Genomic DNA, 26,926 nt, shown 5'->3' on the forward strand with positions numbered 1-26,926 from the left:
ACCTGCAGATGGATTACCCATGCCAAAACTCTGGGTTTTACTGTTTCTTCCTTTTTCTTATTTTTCTTCAAACACTTCATTGTGCACTTCTCACTGCCCTCCATTGTCACCACTTATCTCTTGCCTGAACTAATGCAACTGTCGCTACTGTCTATTCCACACAGTTATCTCTTTAAAACAAATCAGATCATATCAATCCCTGCTCAAAACCTTCCTGTGGCTTCCTATTACCGTTAGAGTAAATCCAAACTCCACAAGGCCCTTCACAACCTGGCCTCTTGCCCACCTCTCTGACCTTTTCTCTCACGCTCCTCCAGACACATGGCCTTCCCTCTGGGAACACACCGCGCTTCTTCCTATGTGTCAAGGCGTCTCACTGGCTGTTCTCTTTGCTCGGACTGTTGCTCCTCCAGATCTTCTGATGGCTCACTCCTCCACCTCATTCAGGTCTCTCTCACATATCACACCTCAGCAGAGAGAACTTTCTGACCAGGCTCTGCAAAGTAGTGCTCAGTATGCAATCTCTACCCCAACATACTGTTTTATATTCTTTTATGGTACTTATCACTACATGAATATTATTTACTGATTTATTATCTGCACCCTCCACTGTAAGGACTGGAATTTTGCCTTATATCCCCAGTGCCTAGAACACTGCCCAGGATACATAGCAGACACCTCAATAAATACGTGGTATGTGAAGTAAACAACGTCTACATTATAGAGGAAGACGCAAAAATAGGTAGAGAGATTGGCAACACAGAGAAGGTTATCAGCTCTGACTTTGGTAATACGTAAAATGTATATGACTAGAGGTGTTTTAGAGAAAGATTTCGAGACAGAGGGGCCAGGATATTCAAAGACAAAGAAGCTTAAAACAGCATGACATGTTTGGGGACTACAAGTTCTCTGCCTAGATACCTCCCTTAAGCATGTGACCTATATATCCAATTGTCTCCTAGACATCTCCATGGGGCATTTAAAGGCACCTCAAATGTAATATTTCCAAAGCTGTTCTCCTCCTTCTAGTAATTCTCACCATCTTAGCAAATAGCAACTCCATTATTCTAGTTCGTAGTGACAAAATCTTGGCATTATCCTTGACGCCTCTTTTTCTCACCCCACATATAACACCTCTGACAATCTGGTAGTTCTATCTTCAGAAAATACTCAGAATGCAGAGTGATGTCAGCAACATGGCAGAATAGGTTTATAACTGTCCCTCCTCCTACAGCCACACCGAGTAAACACCTACACACGGATCAATTCTCTCCAACAGAAAGGCAGAATCCAATTGAAAGACTCCTATACACACTCAATGTCTGAGAAAATATCTACATCAAAACTGATAGAAAAAGAAGAGAAAGGCTGGGTGCCGTGGCTCAGATCTGTAATCCCACCACTTTGGGAGGCCACAGCAGGAGGATTGCTGTGGCTAGGAGTTTGAAACCAGCCTGGGGGCAACATAGTGAGACCCTGTGTTTACAAAAAAAATTTTTTTAAATTAGCTAGGCGTGGTGGTGTGTGTCTGTAGTCCTAGCTACTGGGGAGACTGAGGCAGGCAGGCAGGATCGTTCAAGCTCAACAGTTTGAGGCTGCAGTGATCTATGATCATGCCACTGTACTCCAGCCTGGATGCCTGCAGTGATCTATGATCATGCCACTGTACTCCAGCCTGGATGCCTGCAGTGATCTATGATCATGCCACTGTACTCCAGCCTGGATGACAGTGAGACCTTGTCTCTTTAAAAAAAAAGTAGAGATACATTCACACCAATTCCACCCTAAGTACAGGGCCTTATGATGGCCTTATTATCAGGAAGGAAATGTTAACCCCCAGCTTCTTTCCAAGGGGGAAGGGGATTATACCACACATACAGTGCTGCACTTTTATGGTCTCTGCTGGAGAGCTTGGCTCTTACATCACTGTGCTTAAGGAAGGGCAGGCACAGGGCATCAGAGTCAGAGAATTTCCCTTAAGAATAAGAATAAAGGGGATTCTGAACCATGCAAGCAACTCCCAGTATTTGTGGCCTCAGGATTAGCCTAGCTTTCACCTTCTCCCTGGAAAGGGTTTAGCCACAGGCTTATTACAGCTCCCTGTCTCTAACAAGCCATTATCTGGGGACCTATGGAGCAATGAAGAATAAACATACTCCAGCCTAAATGGGAACAGAGTATAGGTATCAGAGTACCAGTATAGGTACCTGCCTCAGACCTCTCCTTGGTGTAGGGTAGAACAAATGGGAAATAAACCCTGCTCTCAGCTTCTCTGCAAGGAAAGAAGATAGCATATGCCTCTTCCCCTGGCTTGCTCTAGCGATAATCCCAGCCATGCACTCTCTCCATGGAAAGACACCAGAGGCCTCTGCCAGCAAGAACAGGAGGGATGGCATTCCCACACTTTCTTCCCTGGCTAGCTCCTGAGAGAAATTTCTGCATCTGTCCTTTGAAGAAGGCAGGGAGAACTCTCCACGACTGGAAAGGGTAGGGGGCACTCCCTATGACCTCTTCCCTGGCTTCAATGTAACTCTAGACTAGAAGACTCCCACAGCAAGGAGCATCTGAGACTTCTTGCTTGAATAAGAGAGTGGGCACTCCTTGTACCTCCTTCCCTGGCTTGTTCCAGCAATAATCCCAGCCCTGAAGTCTCTCCCTGGAAAGAGGCCAGGCTCCTCTGCTAGCAAGAACAGAAGGGACTACTCTCCCCACGCCTTCTTCCTTAGCTTGCTCTAGAGATAAATTCCTGCAATCTCTCACTGGAAGGAAGTGGGGGACCTCACCATGTCTACGAGGGAAAGTAGGCACTTTCTGTGCCTTCCTCCAGGCTTGCTTCATGATAACTCCAAACCAGAAGTCTTCCCCTGCTAGAAATGTACGAGACTTCTGCTAGCCTGAATAGGAGAGTGGGTACTCCCCATGCCTTCTTCCATGCAGCTCCAGCAGTAAGTACAGATCTGCAGACTCTTCCTAGATATTGTTTTTGAACACATCAAGCACCCCAACTTGTACAGCCTTCACTCAAGGGACTGGTTTCTAAATCAACTATCTCTGGGAGTTGATGGAGCTCTGCACTCCGAGTCTCCTACAGCACAGAGAACAAAATTGTGACTTTTAAACTTACAGATGTTCAGCAGCTATCTCCCCTAGGTTAAAGGTCAGAATCAAACCCAGAGTATAGGTATCTACCTCAGACCTCTCCTTGGTGTAGGGTAGAACAAATGGGAAATAAACCCTGCTCTCAGCTTCTCTGCAAGGAAAGAAGAAACTAGAATACAAATGTATCACTCCAATCTCTCTAGCTACATCCCAAGGGACTGGCTTCTATCCTACCTCTCTCAAGGCAATAGCACGACTTGACACTCTAATTTCTTAGGGGCCAGTAACAACAAAGATAGCAAGCAAGTTAGACAAGCACAAAGAGTTTAAAGGCACCCAGAATCCTGACCAAGCTGACTGGAGAGAAATGTCTCCTACACAAGACTAATCGGACAAGACTACGGAAGGTGGTTCTTTTACCTAATGTGCAGAAACAGAAAATTGAGGAAAATGACAAAACAACAAGTTCCTAAAGAAAAGAACAAGAAACATCTCTAGAAGCCAACCCTAATGAAATGGGGATATGTGATTTGCCTGACAGGGTATTCAAATGGACAGTCATAAAGAGATGCTCACTGAGGTAAAGAGGGCAATGCATGAACAAACTGAGAACTTCAACAAAGAGATAGAAAATATTAAAAAGTACCAAACAGAAATCATTGAACTAAAGAAACAATAACTGAACTCAAAAATTCACTACAGGGGTTTCAAGAGCAGGCTAGATCAGAAAAAAGGATTTGCAAACTTGAAGACAGGTCACTGGAAATCATCTTGAGGAGCAAAAAATAAGAGTGAAGACAGCCTGAGGAACATATAGGATGCCATCAAATGGAATATTATACATATTTATAACCGGAGTACCAAAAGGAGAAGAGAGAAAGAAAGGGACAAAGAAACATATTCAAAGAAATTATGGCAAAAACTTCCCAAGTTTGGGGAAGGAAATAAAAATCCAAATCCAGAAAACTCAAGGGAAACCTAATAGAATGAATTCAAACAGACTCACACCAAGAGTCATTATCCTCAGATTTTCAAAAGTTAACAGCAAAAAGATAATATTGAAAGCTGCAAGGGAAAAGTGACTTGTTACAAGGGGCTTCCATCAGACTATAGGTGGATTTTTTTATCCTGCAGCCAGAAGGGAATAAGATGATATATTTAAAAATCTGAAAGAAAAAACTGTCAAACAAGAATACAATATGCCAGCCATCTTGTCCTTCAAAAATGAAGGGGAAATAAAAACTTTCTCAGACAAGCAAAAGCTGAGGAAATTTATCACTAGACTTGCATTACAAGAAATACTAAAATGAAATGTTCAAGCTTAAGGAAAAGGTTGCTAACTAGCAACATGAAAATATAAAACTCACTAATAAAAGCAAGTATATAGTCAAACTCAGAACACTACTAATACTGTAATGATAGTGGAAGTCAACTATCTCTCTAGTATGAAAGTTTAAAAGACAAAATTATTAAAAATAACTACAGTAATTTATAAAGGGACACAAACTATAAAAGATACAAATTATGTCATCAAAACAAATTGTAAAGGGGAGGAGAGTAAAATAATAAAGTTTGTGCACCTTATCAAAGTTAAATCATTATCAGCTTAAAATAGTCTATTACTAGTATAAGATATTTTATGTGCATCTCACAGTAACCACAAAGAGAAAGCCCTTAGCAGATACACAAAAGAGGAAAAGAAAGGATTCAAGGCATAGCACTATAGAAAATCATCAAACCACAAAGGAAAATAGCAAGAGAGGAAGAGAAGCACAAAAGAATTACAAATTAACCAGTAAACAATTAACAAAATAGCAAAAGTGAGTCCTTAACAATCAATAATTACTTTAAATATAAATGGATTAAATTCTCTAATCAAAAGACATCAGGTGGGTAAATGGATTAAGAAAAACAAACCTAACTATATACTACCTACAAGAGATTAGCTTCACCAACAAGGATACACACAGACTGAAAGAGAAGGGATGGAAAGATACTCCATGTAAATGGAAACTAAAAAAAAGCAGGGGTAGCTGTACTTATATCAGACAAAATAGACTTTTAGTCAAAAAAGGCAAAAAGACAAAGAAGATCATTTTGTAATGATAAAGGGTTCAATTCATTTAGAAGTTACAAAAACTACAAATATATATGTACCCAACTTTGCAGCACCTAACTATTAATATATAAAGCAAATATGAATAGATCTGAAAGGAGAGATAAGATTGCAATACAATAATAGTAGGAGACATCAATACCCCACTTTCAACATTAGACCTAATAACATGGACCTAATAGATATTTACAGAACATTCTATCCAACAGCAACACATTCTTCTCAAGTACACATGGAACATTCTGCAAGATAGATCATATGTTAGCCACAAAACAAGTCTTAACAAATTTAAAAACACTGAAATCATACCAAGCATCTTTTCCGACCACAATAGCATGGAACTAGAAATCAATAACAATCAACAGAATCTTGAAACTCAAAAATATGTGGAAATTAAATACCATGTTCCTCAACTAAGGGGGGTCAAAGAAGAAATTAAAAGAGAAATTTAAAAATATCTCCAGACCAATGAAAATGTAAACACAACATACCAAAACTTACGGGATGCAGCAAAAGTAGTACTGAAAGAGAAGCTTATAGCAATAAACACCTACATCAAAAAAGAAAGACCTCAATCAACCTAATTGTAAATCTCAATGAACTAGAAAAAGGCAGAAGGAAGGAAATAAGATTAAGGCAGAAATAAAATAAAGACAGAAAAATAGACAAGATTAATGAAACTAGAAAAACAAAATCAACAAACCTTAAGCGACACCAACAAAGAAAAAAAGAAGATTCAAATAGAATCAGAAAAAAAAAAGGAGACATTACAACTGATACCAAACAAATACAAAGGATCATAAGAGACCATTAAGAACAAGTATGCACCAACAAATTGGATAGAAATGGATAAAAAATTAGAGAAAAAATGAATTCCTAGAAACATGAAACCTAACAAGCCTGAATCAGGAAGAAATGGAAAATCTGAATAGACCAATAACAAGTAAGGAGACTGAATCAGTAATAAAAAGTCTCCCATCAAAGAAAAGCCCAGGACCTGATCGCTTCACTACTGAATCCTACTGCACATGTAAAGAACTAATACCAATCCTTCTCAAACTCTTCCAAGAATTGAAGAGGAGGAAATACTTCCAAACTCATTTTATAAGGTCTGCATTACCCTGATACCAAAGCCAGAAAAGGACATTACAATAAAAAAAAGAAAACTACAGGCCAATATCCCTAATGAAGACACAAAAATCCTCAACAAACAAAATACCAACAAACTAAATTTAACAGCATATTTTAAAAAATCATACACCATAACCAAAAGGGATTTACCACAGGGATGCAAGGATGGTTCAACATATGTAAATCAATAAATATGATATACCACATTAATAAAATGAAGGACAAAAGCCATGATCATTTCAACAGATATAGCATTTGACAAAATTCAACATCCACTCATGATTTTTCAAAAACTCCCCCAAAATAGGTATAAAAGGAATGTAACTCAACACAATAAGGGTCATACATGACAAACCCACAGCTAATGTCATACTCAGAGGTGAAAAGTTAAAAGCTCTTCCTAAGATCAGAAAGACAAGGATGCCACTCTTGCCACTTCTTTTCAATATCAAAAGCTTTTCCTTTAAGATCAGAAAGACAAGGATGCCACTCTTGTCACTTCTATTCAACAAAGTACTGTAGTCCTAGTCAGAGTATTAAACAAGAAAAAGAAAAGGCATCCATATAGGAAAGGAAGAAGTGAAATTGTCTCTATTGTTGATATGATCTTGCATTATATATAGAAAACCCTAAGGACTCCATAAAAAAACTATTAGAGCTGATAAACAAATTCAGTAAAGTTGCAGGTTATAAAATCAACATTCAAAAATCAGTAGTATTTATACACTAACAAACAACTATCTGAAAAAGAAATTAAGAAAAATCACATTTAGGCCAGGCGCGGTGGCTCATGCCTATAATCCTAGCACTCTGGGAGGCTGAGGCGGGCGGATTGCTAGAGGTCAGGAGTTCGAAACCAGCCTGAGCAAGAACGAGACCCCATCTCTACTATAAATAGAAAGAAATTAATTGGCCAACTAATATATATAGAAAAAAAATTAGCCGGGCATGGTGGTACATGACTGTAGTCCCAGCTACTTGGGAGGCTGAGGCAGGAGGATTGCTTGAGCCCAGGAGTTTGAGGTTGTTGTGAGCTAGGCTGACGCCACAGCACTCACTCTAGCCTGAGCAACAAAGTGAGACTCTGTCTCAAAAACAAAAACCACATTTACAACAGCATCTGAAAAAATAAAATACTTAGGAATAAACTTAAGGAGGTGAAAGATATGTACACTAAACATTGCTGAAAGAAATTGAAGAACACACAAATTAATGTAAAGATAGTCCATGTTCAGGGATTGAAAGAAGTACTATTAAAATGTCCACACTACCCAAAACAATCTACAGATTCAATGCAATTCCTATCAAAATTACAATGTCTTTTTTTTTTTTTTTTTTTTTGAGACAGTGTCTCGCTTTGTTGCCTAGGCTAGAGTGAGTGCCGTGGCGTCAGCCTAGCTCACAGCAACCTCAAACTCCTGGGCTCAAACAATCCTTCTGCCTCAGCCTCCCAAGTAGCTGGGACTACAGGCATGTGCCACCATGCCCGGCTAATTTTTTTCTATATATATTAGTTGGCCAATTAATTTCTTTCTATTTCTAGTAGAGACGGGGTCTCGCTCTTGCTCAGGCTGGTTTCGAACTCCTGACCTTGAGCAATCCGCCCGCCTCGGCCTCCCAGAGAGCTAGGATTACAGGCGTGAGCCACCGCGCCCGGCTACAATGTCATTTTTTACAAAAACTTTGAAAAATCGTAAAATTCCTATGGAACCAGAAAAGACCCTTGAATGGCTAAAGCAATCTTGAGCAAAAAGAACAAAACTGGAGGTATCACACTCCCTGTTTTAAAAATATATTACAAAGCTATTGTAATCAAAACAGCATAGTATTGGCACAAAAATAAACACCAACCAATGGAACAGGATAGGGAGCCCAGACATAAACCCAAGTATTTAAGGTCAATTGATTTTTGACAAAAGTGCCAAGAACACACAATGGGGAAAGGACCATATACAAAATCAACTCAAAATGGGTTAAAGACTTAAATATAAGGCCTGAAATTATAAAGCTACTAGAAGAAAACATAGAGGAAAAGCTAAATGGTTTCGGCAATGATTTCTTGGATAGGACTCCAAAAGCGCAGCCAACAGCAGCAAAACTAGATGCATAGGATTGTATCAAACCAAAAAGCTTCTGCACAGTAAAGGAAACAATCAAAAGAGTAAAGAAACAATCCATGGACTGGGAAAACATATTTGCAAACCTTATATCTGATAAAGGGCTAATATCCAAAATATATAAGGAACTGAACTCAATAGCAATACAAAAAATAACCTGATTTTAAAATGGGCAAAGGATCTGAACAGACATTTCTCAAAAGAAGAAAAAAGAATGGCCAACAGGTATATGAAAAACTGGTCAGCATCTCTAATCATCACCGAAATGCATATTAAAATCACAATGAAGTATCACCTCACACCTGTTTAAATAAATGGCTATTATCAAAAAGATGGATGAGAACAAGTGTTGGCTAAGATGTGGAGAAAGGGAATCCCTTGTAAACTGTTGATGAGAATGTAAATTAGTATAGCCAATTTTGAAAAAAGTATGAAGGTTCCTTGAAAAGCTAAAAATAGAATTGCCATATGATCCAGCAATCCCATTTCTGGGTATCCAAAGGAACTGAAATCAGTATGTTGAAGAAATATGTGTTCCCATGTTCATTTCAGCACAATTCACAATAGCCAAGACATGGAAGCAACCTAAGTGTCCAGCAGCAGATGAAAAGATAAAGATAATGTGATATATATACACACACAATGTAATACTATATAGCCCTAAAAAAGAAATTCTGTCATTTGCAACATGGATGGGGCTGAAGAACATTATGCTAAATGAAATCAGCTAGGTACAGAAAGAAATACTGTATGATTTCACTTATATGTGGAATCTAAAAAGTCTATCTCACAGAAACAGCAGAAAAGTGGTTATCAAAGGCTGGGGTAGGGGGAAAGAGAAGATGATGATCAAAGGGTTCAATGTCATAGTCAGACTGAAGGAATAAGTTTTGGTGATCTATTTCACAGCATGGAGACCACAGTTAATAAAAATGTATTATAAGCCGGGCGTGGTGGTTCATGCCTGTAATCCTAGCACTCTGGGAGGCTGAGGTGGGAGGATCACTCAAGGTCAGGAGTTCGAAACCAGCCTGAGCAAGAGCGAGACCCTGTCTCTACTATAAATAGAAAGAAATTAGCAGAACTAAAAATGTATAGAAAAAATTAGCCAGGCAGGGTGGCACGTGACTGTCGTCCCAGCTACTCAAGAGGCTGAGGCAGGAGGATCACTTGAGCCCAGGAGTTTGAGGTTGCTGTAAGATAAGCTGACGCCATGGCACTCTAGCCCAGGCAACAGAAGTGAGACTCTATCTCAAAAAAAAAAAAAAAAAAGTATTATATATTTCAAAATTGCTAAAAGATTTTTAATATTATCACCACAGAAAATGGTAAAGTTGGTGAGGGAGGTGGATATGTTAATTTATTTGAGTGAATCTTTCTACAATGTAAACATAGATCAAAACATCCCATAAATACATGCAATTTTTCTTAAAAAAAGAAAATATTCAGAATTTAATACTTTACCACTTCCATTGTTATCACTGTGGTCTGAGCCACCACATTCTCTCTCCTAGATTATTGCCATTGCCTTTTAATGGTTTCCATTTCTAGCTCTTACACCCCATACAGTTTCTTTCTTTTTTTTTTTTATTGAGACAGAGTCTCACTTTATTGCCCAAGCTAGAGTGAGTACCGTGGCATCAGCCTAGCTCACAGCAACCTCAAACTCCTGGGCTCAAGTGATCCTTGTGCCTCAGCCTCCCAAATAGCTGGGACTACAGGTGCAAGCCACCATGCCCAGCTAATTTTTTGTTTCTATTTTCACTTGACTGGCTAATTTTTTTTTTCTATTTTTAGTCTTGCTCTTGCTCAGGCTGGCCTAGAACTCCAGACCTCAAGTGATCTGCCCACCTCAGCCTCCCAGAGTTCTAAGATTATAGGCGTGAGCCACAGTGCCCGGTCTCATACGGTTTATTTTCAACGTGACCACCAGAATGATCCTTTTAAAAATGCTCAAAATCCTCCCACTCATCTCATGATGGCTGATAATGCCTTACATGATCTGTTCCGCCTACCCTCCTCCCTTGGTTCACTGAGCTCTTTGTCGTTCCTCAAATACATGAGCCCACTATAGTCTCAGGGCCTTTGTTCTTGCTATTCCTTCTGTCTAGAATGCTCTTTCCTCAGATATTCACATAGCCTGCTTTCTCACCTGCTTTAGGTGTTCATCAAATGGCATCTTTTCAGTGTGCTGTTTTAAGCTGCTAAATTTTAAGCTAATTTGTTATGCAACAATAAATAATACATGCTATAAACAGTGGACTGTGGTACACTGTAACATGCTGCTCAGATCACCCTTTGGGAATGAAGGGCTTTTAATTACCCCAGTTTTGGAAATGTTGCAGGCAGACTACCTCAACTGAAGAAAGCCACCCTACCTGAGATTGCACCTCCCACTTCCTATGGTAGCTTTCATCTAATGACTAATTGATGTAGGGATATAAAGGCCTAAAACTCTACCCCAAATACAAACAACTAACTCTGAAGTGTTATTCCATCTTAAGAATTCCCCACAGGGTCACCTGAAGTTTTCGCTGAGCCTGCATCACAGCTTGACTTCTCCCTCTGCCCAATACTGACTTCCTCCTGTCTTTTTCCTTCCCCAAATTGTTGGTCCCAAGTGTAGTCTCTAATTAAGCTCCTGCACACTAATCACTATCTCAGAATCTGCTTCCCAGGGAACCTAACCTGTGACAGCTTATCTAGCTTCAGGAAAAAAACAACATGTTGGTATTTTTATTAGGATCACATCAAATAATGTATTAACTTGGAGAGAATTAACATCTTTATGCTACAAATGATATCTTTCCATTTGCTCAAGTCTACTTTTGTATCTTTCAGGAATGTTTTAAAGCTTTCCTCCTTCAGGTTTTATATATTTCTTGATACATTTATTCCTATATATCTTTTTCATTGCTAAAGTAAGTGGGCTTTTCTTTTCCATTATATCTTCTAGCTGGTTATTATTTACATTAATGAAGATACTGATTTTTTGTATATTAAGTTTATAGCCTGCTATCTTAATGCATATTTTATTGTTTATGTTCATTTTGTTATTCTTTTGAGGGTTTTTTTAGGTATACTCTTTTAATTTATAAACAGAAATAGTTTTACTTATTCTTTTTAAATTTTTATGCCTCTACTAGCTTCCCTTATTTGAAGCCACTGGCTAACATATTCAACAGTAACAGAGATAGTGGGTATCCTTGTCTTGGTTCCTAACCTAAGTGAGAATTCCTTTAGTGTTTCCCCATATGTAAGATGCTGGCTATGGTGATGTTAAGATTGAAATCATCATGTTAGGAAAGTATACATCAATCTTATTTACTGAATTTGTTTAAAAATCAGGAGTGTATGTTGAATTTTGTTGAAGATCTAAAAGAATCATCCTTGTATTTCTGAAATAAAATCTACTTGGTCATGATACCTATTTTTTAATTTGCTCAAAATTTAGGCATCATCTTTGATTTCACTTCTACTCTCATACTTTACACTCAATCCATCAGAAAAGCTTGTTGGTGTTACCTTTTGCATACAATCACAATTTGATCATTTTTCACCTCTTCCAACTCTAGCACTCTATTCCAAATCAGTATCATCTTTACCTGAACTGCTGCAATAGCCTTCTAAATGGTTCCTCTATTTCCTGTCTCATACACTTAGTCTATTTTGTACAAAAATCCCTTCAATAGTTCTTATTGTGCTTTTTTCCACACTGCACCCCTACCTCCCTGCTGCTGCTGGGAGAGAGGAAGGTTCGCAAAAAACCGTCCATTATACTGGCGGGACAGCAGCTGAGCCTGTGCACATACCCATACCTGGGCTCTTGGAGGTGCAACAAAGCCTATGAGTTTTGAAGATGTATAAAGGTCACTGTGACAAATGTTTTCCAAAAACTTATAGAAGATGGCAGTGAAAAAACTGGACCACCACTACATGTATTGAGCATATAGGCAGCTGCAGATGAATGCCCTTCAGCTGTGGTTTTTAAAAGTACTTCTTGCCTCAAGTGTGGCATGCAACATTTTGGAAGAAGGAATGAAAACTGTTCAAGAAAACAGATGAACATCGTAACCAGCCTGAGCAAGAGCGAGACCCCGTCTCTACTATAAAATAGAAAGAAATTAATTGGCCAACTAATATATATACAAAAAATTAGCCGGGCATGGTGGCGAATGCCTGTAGTCCCAGCTACTCGGGAGGCTGAGGCAGGAGGATTGCTTGAGCCAGGAGTTTGAGGTTGCTGTGAGCTAGGCTGACGCCATGGCACTCACTCTAGCCTGGGCAACAAAGCGAGACTCTGTCTCAAAAAATAAAAAAATAAAAAAAAAAAAAAAAAAAGAAAACAGATGAACAGAAGCAAGTGATGAAAATGAATGTTTTACTTGATGTTATTAATTAATATCACAATAAATTATGTAGAAAATTTTTAAAAAGTTTCTTATTATGCTTAGAATAAAATCTAACATCCTTATATGATCAGTAAGGCCCTATTTTTGAAAATCTGGCCCCTAACTATCTCTCCAACTCTGCCTTCTCCTTTACCTTCTTCCAGCTACACCAGCTTTCTGCCTACTCCTCAAACACACTAAGCTTATTCCCTGTGAGAGACCTTTAAGCCTGCTGTTCTACTCCCTTCCATGGAACGATCTTTTCCCAAATCTTGTAATGGCTACTGTTTCACATTAGGTAGGTTTTTGCTCAAATGTCACATTAGCAAAAATACCTTCCTTTCCTGTCTTCTTTAAAATAGAGGTACCTACTTCTCCCACCCCCAATCGCCATTACTCTCTATCTCCTACTTTGATTTTTCCCCTATATAATTTACCTTTGTTGTTTACTTGTTTAATGTTTGTTTCCCTAATCAAAATAAAAGCTTTCTTCATCATATTCACTACTGTATCCACAGTCCCTAGACTAGTACCTGGCACAAAGTAATCTATTCAATAAATACTTGGTGAATAAAGAATAGAATGGATAGTACAAAAGAGAAGTTATAAATACCAACTACAGCAGCCAACTGCCCAGCTGCATGAAAGCAGACTACTGCTTCTATCTATATTTCCTTGCTTCCTGAATCATAAGTACGTATGTGTGTGTTTAAAATTAACCTCTTCTCTTAGCTTTCCTTTTTTGCCACTATATATATGTATGCTGGGAGTGTTCAAATATCCTTTTTATTTATTTTATAGGTTGACAGAACTAAAAGAAGAGGACACATCACCCAAATATCCTAAACTTGGAGCTAAATGCATTAACTCGAGCATGGCATTATCCTCCTCAAGAGAAAGATGGGAGTCTGTTTTGGGTACCTATGAAATAATTTCACTGTGTTGGTTAGAACATTTTTAAACTGCATGTATTAATATAAGAGGAAGGAATAAGATTCTATGTTGAGTAGCCAAGGGCCACATTGTTATTTTTGTCTATCCAACTTCCATTTTTCCTTCTTCTGTAACAGTCCCTTAATGTCCTTGTGAGAAACAAGGACTCCATTTTTATTCATGCAAATGGGACTGTCAACCAAGGTGTCACTTCCTCTTTTGTCAAGGGATCACATGACCCTACCTAGACCAATAAGACCTTCGCCCCCAGAAATCTGACTCTTGTATAAACTATTGCAAAAATATGAGTAAATGGTTAATTTGATCCCAAATTTTGGTGATGTCTTAAAAAGAATGGCCATTAGTTCCAACTCCAGTTTCTTCTTTTCTGAAGCATGCTTCCTCAGTTTATCTTTCAATTTTGTGAGCTACTTCATATCTTTTCTTAATAAAATTTCTGTTTTGTTAATCAACAAAAGTTCCCTATCTATCTGGGCATGGTGGTGCACACCTGCAGTCCAAATTACTCAGGAGGCTGAGGCAGGAAGATAGATCACTTGAGCCCAGGAGTTTACGGCTGTGGTGAGCTATGACTGCACCACTATACTCCAGCCTGGGCAACAGAGAGAGACCCCATCTCTTAAAAAAATAAAAATAAAATGCCTTACCTAGAGTACCTAAACCATTATTTCTTCACCTGAAAAATGTGGATAATTCTGATGACAAAATTTTGGTGTGAAGAGCAAATGAGATATTCATGCAAATATCTGAGTACTTCTATTGACTAGGCCTTGTAGACACAGAAATAGAAGATATAATCCCAAAAGAGTGGGAGCCATGAAAATATTGAATGGAGATGTCCCAAAGTCGCCATACATAGGGAAAATGAGAAATTGTAGCTAAATGTACTTTACTTACAAAATATTCATTACAAAAATTTCCTTTGTATGGAGACTTTTGGAACACCCTATAATAGCAGAAAGGGAGCAGGAGAAAGCAGCTACAAATGCATACAGAGTTATAGATTTAGTGGTGGAATTTAAAGAAGCATTTGTCTTACTTGTATATAAAATACCTAAAATAATTTATACTTAGTAGTTTGTTTAGGTATAGATTACTCTTTGAAATAAATTCATGAAATATACATTCCTAAAGGATTCTGTATAGAGAAGAAATATTCACCTTTTTTTGAATATTCTTGGTGCTGATGGGAAAAGGGGATGGGTTCTCAATTTTTTATTCACTAATTTATCATCTTTCTGTACAACTTAAAACTGCTAAGATACTGGATTTTTTTTTTTTTTTTTTTTTTGAGACAGAGTCTCACTTTGTTGCCCAGGCTAGAGTGAGTGCCGTGGCGTCAGCCTAGCTCACAGCAACCTCAGACTCCTGGGCTCAAGCGATCCTTCTGTCTCAGCCTCCCAAGTAGCTGGGACTACAGGCATGCGCCACCATGCCCGGCTAATTTTTTCTATATATATTAGTTGGCCAATTAGTTTCTTTCTATTTATAGTAGAGACGGGGTCTCGCTCTTGCTCAGGCTGGTTTTGAACTCCCGACCTCGAGCAATCCGCCCGCCTCGGCCTCCCAGAGAGCTAGGATTACAGGCGTGAGCCACCGCGCCCGGCCAGATACTGGATTTTTTAATCCTCAAAAATATTTAAAGAACTAAGACAGCCTGTACAGAATCAGGATAAAAGAAAGTCATGCTCAATTTTTCAAATAAAGTAAAAATTAAAATCTAAGAAATTATAAACCAATTGAATCCTGAGAGCAAGAACACAAAGCAGCTTTTAAAATGCTGTTAAAATGTAAAATACTGTTATTTTGAGTATTGCTTTATTGTCATATTTAAAGATGACTGCTACCTTTTAAACTATCAGTGGTTATTTTGTAAAGGTCTAGAGTAAAACATATTAGGTTTAATACCAATTCTGCAATATTGCTATAGGTGGTGGTCTGCTTGTAGTCTCAGCCTGATTTGCCAGCCCTCGCAGAGAGCTACTCAACAAGTGTCTGCCTCTGTGGTACTTTGTATTGCTAATAATGCTAGCACACTGTCATTAGCACAACTCAAAGCCGGGTTTGGTGTCTCAAAACCCAAACTGAAAGATGAGGAATTCTAACATAGGAAATTCAGATTCTTAGTGTTTAAAAAGACTGGCAAGTTTTCATTACAATACTTAATACATTCAAATGATAAAAGCTACACATACTGTGCTGAGAGAAGTTGAAATGGGTTTTCAAAAGGGTGGTAAAAGTCACAACTGCAGACAGCTACACAGAAATCTTTGATGTCAACAGAATAAAAAATTATAACCTTACCTTGTAATAACGGAAATAGTCCCGTTCTTGCAATTTTTTTATTTTGGGGAAGATTTTGTAGGTATTGAAGTTATCGATGCTGTCAATATCACACAAGCAATCATCCAGAACTCCAGCAACCTGGAATGTATATATAAAATTTAAAATATGTAAATTACTAATGTTTCAACCTTAACAAATCTATTAGATAAAAAGATAATTTATTCATTTAAGTTAGCCAAGTATTTGCTAATTAAGCTATATAACATTAAAGCAGTCACTTACTCTTTACTGTGGTCAATGAAATACAAAATAGAAAGATCAGATATACCCATTCTGAAGAACTAAACTTTCTTGTTTAGTGTTCAAAAAGAAAGATGATCAATTCTTTCCTCTGCCTAAACATAAATGAAACCCAAGGAAACAACGGAATATTAAAGCAGTCTCTTCCCAAACTAACCCAGAAGTCACAAACTGTAATAATACACGCACTGCTGTAGTAACCCATATCTTTCATATCTTTCCTTTAGGCTGTCATTCATGGAACACTTAAGTGATGGGTGTGGTGCTAAGATTTTTATGTTATCTCAGTTTCTCTTTAAAAGTATTCTATGAATAAGGTATTATCTTCATATTACACATAAGGAAATTAAGGTTTTAACAACCTTAAAATAATTTTTCCGAAGTAGAAATGGAACTTATTCCCAAATCAGACTTTAAAATCCATGCTATTATCCAGTACTCAGGGTATACATTAATCCAAGAAGAGAAACTGATATTTACAAAGTGAATTCAGAGCCCAAAAATTCCATAAAGCATTCCTCGGCTAAATTAAAAATGGGACTCATTGATTGATAAGCATAACTTGGATTTATCTTCCAGGAATTACTCTGAGTGAAAAAAGCCAATCCCAAAGGTTACATACTATATGATTCCATTTATAGAACTTTTTTTTTAAATTTCAGGATATCATGGGGGTACAAACATTGTGGTTACATGTTATGACTTTACCTCACCCAAGCCAGGATCGGAGGCATGCCCTTTCCCCATACAATGCTCACCACGTCCATTAGTTGTGAGTTTTAAATGAAAAAATTTTAGAAATGGAGAACAGATTACTGGGTGCCAGGGATTAGGGACTAGAATAGGGGATGGGAGCTGGAGTGGGAAAGGGTAGTGGGAAGGAGATAGTGTGATTACAAAAGGGCAACAAAAGGGATCCTTGTGGTGATAAAACCGTACAGTATCTTAACTCTGGTGGTGAATATATGAGCCTACACATGTTATAAAATTGTACAGAACTAATATGTACACACATGAATAAAATAAGTAAACTGGGAAAATCTGAATAAGATCAGCAGATTCTATTAATGTCAATATCCTAATTATAATACTGTACTATATGTTTACAAGATTCTACACATTGGGATAAAGGGTACATGAGAAATTTTTCTGTATTATTGCTTGCAACTGCATATGAAGTTACAACTATACCTATTCAAACGTTCAATTAAAAACAAAAACGGAGCTGTGAGCCTGTTAAAGGTTATTCATGTAGTCCATAAAAGAAATACATACAAGCAATGATCAGAAAATGGAAACCAGTCCTTGCCAGCTATTTCTTTCTTGTTCTTTCTCCCTAGAAGTATAAATGTATCCTCAAACTCCCTACCACATAGAGTTTGAGCTATATTATCTTGAGATAAAGAAGAATCATTATCAAGAATTCTAGCTCTGGAATTCTACATGCTTTGCTGTCTCACTTACGAGGATCCTATGACTAACTCCCATTGCTCTACCTACAAGACTTCAAATGCTAGCCCCCTAAATAAGAATAGGCAAGAAAAATACAAACCAAAAAACTTTCTAGGTTTTTTTTTTTTTAAGTAAAAGAGTGATTGCCCTTTCTTATGACTTTTAGTCTATAAATCACCATGTTTTACTACTTTAAAATATTTTAATTGTGGTATGGGATGGGTTAACGTACACAAAATTACCATGTGCATATTTGGAACTTTTAAAGACTACTAAAACAATCTGTGTATCATCAAAATTTTAAAAATATACTCCCAGTATCCTTTAAGTCCCTCCTTAATTACATATATCTCTTCCCTACAGGTAAAAACAAATCTTATTTTTGTTATTAATTTTGTCTTTGTAATGCATCCCTAAACAATATACTTAAGAGTTTCTGAACTTTAATATAAATTGAATCTAATGTGTGAATTCTTCTGTAACGTACTTCTTTTGCTAACACTTTATTTTGGCATCTATGATGAGGAGGCTTGCAGTAGTTCATTCATTTTCCCTGTTGTGTTTCATGATATAAAAATACCACAGTTTATTCATTTTATGGCTGACCCATACAGCAGGCAGAATACCACCCCCAAAGATGTCCAAGCCCTAATTCCTGAAGTTGGTGAATATATTATTTTTACATGGCAAAAGAGACTTGAAAGATGTGGTCAAATTAAGGATCTTGAGATGGGATGATAATACTAGATTATTCAGGTGTGACAAATGTAGTTTACAAAGTTCCTTGTAAGAGGGAGACAGGAGTGTCAGAGTCAGAGAGAGAGACTGGAAGATGGTATACTGTTGGCTTTGAAGATGCAGGAAGAGACCACAAGCCAAAGATCATGGAAAATTCTAGAAGCTTGGAAAAAGGCAACTCCAGAGAAAAGGCAACCTTACTGATACCTTGGTTTTAACTCTGTAAAGCCCATTTTCAGACATCTGACTCCTAGAACTATTAGGTAATAAATCTATGTTGTTTTATGTCACTAAGTTTGTGGTTATAGCAGCAATGGGAAATTAATACAATCCATATTTAGACTGTTTTCGGATTTGGCTAAACAATGCTATACAAACATTTTTGTACATATATCCCGATATACATGTACAAGAGTTTCTCCAGGTTATATGCTTAGGAATGGAATTGCTGTAAGTACATGTTCAGCTTTATTAGGGAATGGTGGGCTAATTTCCAAAACATTTGTACCAATTTACTATTCTACCAACAATGGATGAGAGTTACCGTCAAGCGATATTCTCACCAATATTAAATATTAATCTATGCTTTCATTTTTGCCCTCTAGTAAGTATGAAAGGGTATCTCATTTTTTTAATTTCACTAATAAGGTACAACGTTCATATGTTTTATAAGACATTTGTATTTCTTCTTGTGTGAACTGCCTATATTTTTTGTTCATTTTCGACTGGATTATCTTTTTCATACTGATCTGTAGAAATTAATACTGTTTCTTCCTTATTCTTTTATATTTTTTTACAACTCCAATTAGACATATTAGACCTTCTTATTCTATTCTCCATGTATCTTAAGTTCTCTTTAATATTTATTATCTTATTGCCTCTTTAGATTTAATTCTGAATAATTTATTTGCATTTATCTTCCATTCATTTATGTTTTCACTCATTCAAAGTATTTATTGAGGTCTAACATGAGCTTTGCACTGTTCTAAATGCTGAAAATGTAGAATTAGAAGAAAATAAAGAAATAAAAATCTCTACCCTCAAAGAGTTTATGTTCTCACAGGGAGAAGGTAGCGGGGAAAAAAATGGATGAACAAAGTATAGAGTGTTAGATGGTAATAAAGTGATATGGAAGAAAGTTAGGGAGTGGAAACAGATTGCAGAATTAGGGCTGCTACCTTTTAAAATGGGATAGTTATGGAAGCTCTCACGGAAATTCTGGCAAACCTTGAAGGAGAAAAAGGAGCAAGACATGCAGATATCTGGGGAAAAAACATTCCAGGCATTGGGAATATTAAGTGCAAAGACCCTGAGGCAGTAAGTTTGCCCAATGTTTTTAGGAATAAGGAGGACTACGCAATAGGCAAGAAGGAAAGAATTAGAAGACATTGTAAGATTTTAGCTTTTACTAAATCTGGGATGTTTTCTCTCACCAACCAATTCTCCAACTCTCAGAGACCCATTGGTATCCAACAATTCAATTCTGACACTATCCAGAATTACTGTAGACTCACAAGGGCTGAGAACACCTATCTTAAGTTCTGGGCCACACATTCTTCTGTCAGCTATTACAAGGGCCTCAGGCAAGAATGTATTTGTCATGTTTGAGAACAACAGGGAGGCTAGTTTGGCTAGCATTTGTATAAGGGAGAAAAGATCATGGGAAAAGCAGATTGGGGAAGGAAGGATAAAAAATTTGGTTCCTGATATATAAAGTTTGAGATACCTAATAATCACCAAAGTAGAAATGTTGGAAAAAAAAGTTGGATACATGGATCTAGAGCTGAGAACCCCAGTCTGGAAACTCAGACTGAAAGTCAGCTGTATAAGTGGTATTTAAAGCCAAGAGACTAGACGAGATAACCAAGATAGAAAGAGGAAAGAGAAGATCTGAACCCTGAGGTTCAAATGATTAGCAGTCAAAGGTAGAGGATGAAGAAACAAAAGATACTAAGAAAGACTGGCCCAACAGACAGGAAGAAAACCAGAGAAGTTTAGTTATCCTGGAAGTCAAAAGAAAAATGTATTTCAAGGAGAGTGAGTGATGAGCTGGGAAAAAAATGCTGCCGATAGGTAAAGCTACGGTTTAAGAAATAACCACTGGGAAACCAGCCTGAGCAAGAGACCCCATCTCTACTAAAAATAGAAAAATTATATGGGCATCATGGCACACACCTGTAATCCCAGCTACTTGGGAGGCTGAGGCAGGAGGACTGCTTGCGCCCAAAAGTCTGAAGTTACAGTGAGCTACAATGGCACCACTGTACTCTACCCTGGGCAAAAGATTAAGACTCTGTCTCCAGGAAAAAAAAAAAAAAAAAAAGAACCAACCACTTAACCACTGGTCTTAGCAACAAACAGGACATGAGTGACCTGTACAAGAACAGTTTCAGAGGAATGGAGGAATAGTAGGGGCAAAAGTCTGACTGGAATAGGCTGAAGAGAGAATAGAAGAACCAGAATGGGAGGAATAAAATAACTAATTCTTTTGAGTTTTTCTAGAGAAGGAACAGAAAAAATGAGGCAGACATAGAAGGAATGTGTGGGTCAAGAAAGAACCTTACAATAGTAAAATTAACAGCATGTTTTATCATGACAGTGAAAGTCCATTAAGGAAGGAAAACCTGATGATCTGAGAGAGAAAGAGAACAGTGCTGGAGCTATGGCCTTGAGTGGGAAAGAAGGAATGGGACCTAATATACAGGTGGAGGAAGTGGCCTTTGATAAGAATACTAACAGGTCACCTATGGTAATCAATTCATAGTATGTCGGTACAGAGACTAGTGAATGGATAGATGTGAATTATGCTATGGAATTCTCTTCTGATTTCCCCAATTTTGTTAGTGAGGAATGAATCTGAGAGTAAGGATAGAAGAGTCAGTGATGGTACTTAAGTAGAAAGAAAAATTTTAGGCATGAAATAGTTGTCTAACAATCATTTCTTAAGCTGTATATAATTAGCTATTTAATCTCCACTGAGTTTTTAATTTCATTTCCAGAACTTCTGTTTCATTATTTTTTAATACTTTTGGCCATTCTATAAAATTTCTTGTTCCCTTTTCATACTTTAAGTTTCTCTTTTTTAAACACATTAAACATAATATTAAATTATCTGATAATTTCAGAATCTAAGGTCATTACATGTGTTTCTGTTGTCTGTTTCTAATATCTGATTCATGGTGCCTGTTTCCTTGTGTATTTTGTGATTTTTTTTACTACTAGCTATTTATTATTCTTGGCACTTGATCTTTGAGAATTCTTTAAGGTTTGACTTAAAAATAAATTCCTCCAGAGGGAATGGATATTTGCTTTTACCAGTAACCTAGGGCATACAAATCTGGAACTGCTATAAATTAAATTTTCCCAACAGAAGTAGCATGAATTTGGCTTGCAAACGTGTGTAAGGGCTGGCTCATGGTTACAAATTCCCAAGGGAGTTTTTTTTGCCCCCCTCCTTCTCCTAGCAAGTTTCTTTATATTCCCCTTACTCATAGTGGGATTCATATCCCACTTACCCTCACATTGAGGATGTGGCTGTTTGGAGTTCAGCCTTTGCGGTAACATCTCCTATCAGTTTCCCCCTGTTGGGCAGAGACAGGTGTTATTTCTTGCCTACTCCACCCCACGCAGGTGTGTTAAAGCACAAGCTTAAGGTCTTCAGTAATGGACTGGTACAGCTCTATTGGAGTTCCAAGTTTCTGGCTTTTCATTTGTTGGGGAGATCTGTGTATTCCTTGATTTCATGGCACCTTACAAATGCATTTAGAAGAATTTAATACATATCTAACTAAAATTACTTTTTATAGGAAGATTGTTGTATCACTTGTATACACTATGCCTTTAGTTCCTGGCACTTTACCAAACTAAAAAGCATATTTGCATTTCATTCATAAGAAAATGGGGCATGAGACATAGAAATGCATATCATTTTATGTGCTCAAAACTATGTTTCTGTTTTTATTGCAAGGAGATATATTCAAAACACCTATCTTAAATGACTTTGATTTCTTGTGAATAGAGATATTTTCCAAAAATTCTAATTCTCCCATTTCTCTTTATTGTTTTTCTACCAATTTATTATATGTAAGAACTGGCTCAGTTCTACTTTTGCTTTTCCTGGTATCCTTCTGCTTTGCTATACTACAGAGAAGCAAATATACATACTAACATACCCTGTAGTACAGAAGGGGGACGTATTAACTCTCCAGTTTAATATCATTCACTTAACAAGTCATTTAAGCTTTCTGAACAGTAACCTCAATGACCCCACTTCTAAGAGATGTATCAAATAAAATGAGATACTGTATATTTACACATCTTGCAGATTAAAGCCCTATCTAAGAAATGATCAAACACTATAGCAGAAAGTACCGCTGAAAACAAAAACCAAATATATTCACTTTTGAAGACTGTTTGGCACAATGCTACTTTGAATATGCACAAATCTTTAACTCTTGAACTAATATATATTCATTTGAATATAACAAAATTAAAAGTACAGATGCCATTATAAAACATTAATTACTCATAATTAGTGGTAGATGAAGAAATCTAAAATTAACCTTCTAGATTGGTGATAAAGTATACAATTAATATATGCTACATAAAAAGAAAAAGGGGAAATAAGAATTCCTATTTTAGAAAAATATCTAAATGGAAATTTCACTCAAAAACAAACACCCAATCAGTAATTAGAAAATAATATTGCCAAAGAATTTAGAAAATTTACTTTTTGCAAGTCTGCCCAGATTTCCACTATTTATTTCAGTGTTGTCCAAGTGGGGTCTATGAGGTAGTCCCAAAGATATCAGCATTACAGTCACTGACTTTCAAGGCTTGTTTAAAATGCTGACTCCTGGGTCACTTTCCAGATGCACTCAGTGAGTACACCTGGAGGTAGGGCCAGGAAAATCTGCATTTTAATATGTTCTCCGGTATCAAACGTTTTCCTTTATTTTTATGAAATCATTCATTTAAAAATGTTCAAACATGGTTACAAATGGAATAGTCAAGCCTTTTGGAATTTAGTGTGGGGCACCATAAAACCAGGAAAAAAGTGTCTCAAATTCAAGAAAACATGTTTACGCGGTTACACTCACAGGTACCTTCAGTTTTTCTCAGATGAGCATTAACTGCTTCAAATGACATTTCCCCTCATTATCAGGCCACCTGAGACACACACGTGTGTGTGTGTGTGTGTGTGTGTGTGTGTGTGTGTGTGTGTGTGTCTGTCTGTCTGTCTGTCTGTCTTAACAGGGCTGCCACTTTGCAGCAGGTGCAGACACGACACAGCAGCACCTGGCAATCTGTTCAAATTCTCAGATGCTATTTAATCACAAAAGAAGCAAACACCTCTATTAAGGCAAAAGGCTCTGGTCAGCTAACCCTCCGGTTTCCAGCATGCTGAAAACACTTCTGTAATATCCGCTTCACAAAGACAACCCCCAAGCTCTCCAGCCAGCACCTCACTACTGATGGAGCCAGAGCTTCCATGCACTGGCTAGACTCGGACCCCTCGTTCTGCCACCTGGGCGAAGCCACTTAGCAAGCACAGCACAGCTGGGGAAAATAAAGCAGCCCTGAGCAAGGGAGGATGCCTGAGCGAGGGGGAAAGCCCAGGAATCTCTAGTCCAAAAGTTCAAGCAAGTTAAGCCGTGTGCCCCCGTCAACCCACCCGGCCTCGGCGGGTCTGTTGAGGAAGCCCCTACCCACCCTCAGCCTTCCTCCCTCGCTAACTCTTGGAGGGAAGGACGCCACCGTCTGCACCAGGCTCTCTCCGCACGACCGCCGAGGCTTCCCCCCCCCCCCGGCCCCCTCTCCCGCCACACTGCCAGCCGCTTAAAACACCAGAAAGAGGAAAACGAAAACAGCTCCCGGGACCGTCACCATCTTCCTCTCACGACTGTCATTACCCGGGTGTCGCCGTCCCCGCACCCGCGGGCGGTTCGCGGACGTTGCCTGCAGTTGGCCGACCGTCAGGTCTCTGCCCCCCAGATCTTCCGTTCGCCAGAAATCGCCGCAGGTCCCGCCCGGCCCGGCCCGGCCCGTCCCTCCGCGCGCCGCCGCCGCTGCCCGTTCGGCCGGGGGCTCCCGGCCCGCCATCGCTCGGGCTTACCTGGGCCCCGACCGCGCTCAGCAGGAAGCTCAGCGCGACCAGCAGCGGCGCCGCGGCCGCCGCCCCCTGCGCGCCGGCCCGGCGGAGCCCCTGCCTCATGCTGACCTCTCCCCCGGCCGCGGCCAGCCGGGCCCCTCGGGGCCGGGGAACGGCGGGCGGCCCAGGAGACGACCCCAGGGGACGGTTCCCGCCCGCCGAGCGACTCCAGGGTCAGGGTCTGCGCGCCGGTCGGTCGGGAGGCAGAGTGACGCCCTCCCCGACGCCCGGCGGCTGCCAGTGAAGCCGGAAAGCCGAGCGCCCCCGCTTCATCCCCCGGCGGCTCCGCCCCGCCCTCCTCGGCTCCGCGGCCACGCCCCGCGCGCGGGGCCTTGTGGGAGTTGTGGTCCCGGGCGGCCGCCTGGGCGCCGCGGCCGGAAGGCGGAGCCTGCGGCCGAGCCATCTCGGGAACTACAACTGAGGAGGCCGCCCCGCCTCCCTCGGGCCCTCGGCGGCCAATGAGGCGGGACCACGCGGGCCTTCAAAACACCCGGAGGTGCGGGCGGGGAAGCCGGGAAGCCAGGCGCCCTCCTCCCCGACCTGGCCCGCTGTCGCCGCGTCCCGGGCGGTTGCTCAGGGAAACGCCTCTCTACTAAGGCCTCTGCGGTCCCCGAGCGCGCCTGTGGCCCCCGGACACCTCAGCCTCCAGGCTCCAGGATTTAGCCCAGTACGAACGCCAAAGTTGGGAACCGGTGACCGGGCGGGGCGACATCGACTTTCGACCTGAAGCCCCTGCTTTGTCTCATTCACTTACCTGTAGCTTCACGTCACCTGCGACATACAGAGGTGGCTTCAGCTCCTCTTGTATACGCCCCAGGCGTGGATGTCATCTCCTGCCCGTTCCTGCCCCCACTGCTATGTTGACACGTGCAGCTATAATGCACTTTAAAGCATGAAGAGAAACCCAAAGTTTATGATGAAATATGGGAATGAGGATAAACGCACAGAAAAGCTTGGAGTGACACAAATTGGGCTCCGATTTTAGCTCTAAAACAGTCTAGTTATGTGGCCCTTAATTCCCACCTCAAATACTGTTTTAGGATTATGTATGATTATATACAGAAAGGGTTCTAGGATCATGCCTCGCATCTAGGAAGTGCTCAATAAATAGTAACTGCTACTAGTTTTATTAATGCTCTTGATTTCTACAAAAATAGCAATAGATCATCTTACATTTATGTAGTATATATTAGTTTCTCATCGCTGCTGTAACAAATTACCACAAAGTTAGTGGCTTGTAACAAAACAAATTTATTATTCTACAGTTCTGGCGGCCAGAAGTGCAAAACGAATGCTTAAGGCTGCATTCCTTCTGGAGGCTCTTGGGGACAATATGGTTCCTTGCCTTTGCCAGCTTCTAGAGGCCACCTGCATTCCTTGGTTCATGACCTTGCATCACATGGTCACATCTTCACTCCCTGTGCTTCCCTTGTCACATGCCTTCTTTTTAAGACCCTAACTCTACTGCCTCCCTCAAATAAGGACCCTTGTGATTACATTGGGCCCACCCACATAATTCAGGATAAACTACCATCTCAAAATCCTTAATTTAATCACACTTGCAAAGTCCCTTTTGCCATATAGGTTCCAGAGATTAGGATGTGGACATTTATGGAGGGCCTCTAATCAACCTGCCACACAGTGCTTTATACCTTTCAGAGCACTTTCACAGGCGAAGGCTGTCCAGAAAGTATCCAGCCATTGTTAATATAATGAGAATGGCTTGCATGACATCGTTGTAATCTGGCACCCAAAGAGAGTGGACTGGGATGCGCATGCGTGAACAATGACGCCCGCCCCCACTGTACTAGTCACTGGGGCACTAGAAGCCATTGAGTGAGCATGTGTACTGTGTCGCCCTGGCATTCAAAATGACTGAGCGAGTAGAGCAACCAATCTGCATCAAATTTTGCGCTAAGCTTGAACAGTCCTCTGCGGAACTATTCGGATGATTCAGAAGGCTTTCGGGGACAATGCAACAGGTGCAGTGCAAATAAAAGTGTGGCACAAACGCTTCAAAGATGGTCAAGAATCTATTGAAAGTGATCCACGTTCTGGAAGGCCTGCAACAAGCAGAACACCTGAGAATGTTGAACATGTATGGGTTAGGTTAAAGGATGCTGGGACAACTGTGTGAGGTCCTAAGGTGCCTAATTTGAAGGGGACTGCAGCTTCATTGTCCTGCGTACAA

The 26,926-nt window shown here is 39.5% G+C and overlaps 1 protein-coding gene across 2 annotated transcripts in view; it reads right to left on the minus strand.

The window, feature by feature from the left end:
- The window catches only part of ERO1B (endoplasmic reticulum oxidoreductase 1 beta), a 62,757-nt gene extending 37,699 nt beyond the window's left edge, over positions 1-25,058 (minus strand). For both annotated transcript variants that reach the window (XM_012738288.2, XM_012738289.3), the window contains exons 1-2: positions 24,700-25,058; positions 16,113-16,232 (exon numbers count right to left, since the gene is read on the minus strand). In XM_012738288.2, coding sequence (XP_012593742.1) covers positions 16,113-16,232; positions 24,700-24,798 — 219 coding nt within the window. In that variant the 5' untranslated portion in view covers positions 24,799-25,058. The remainder of the gene's footprint in view (positions 1-16,112; positions 16,233-24,699) is intronic.
- Positions 25,059-26,926: the final 1,868 nt, after the last annotated feature.

The sequence above is a fragment of the Microcebus murinus genome, chromosome 19 (assembly GCF_040939455.1).
Source record: "Microcebus murinus isolate Inina chromosome 19, M.murinus_Inina_mat1.0, whole genome shotgun sequence".
Lineage (NCBI taxonomy): Eukaryota > Metazoa > Chordata > Mammalia > Primates > Cheirogaleidae > Microcebus > Microcebus murinus.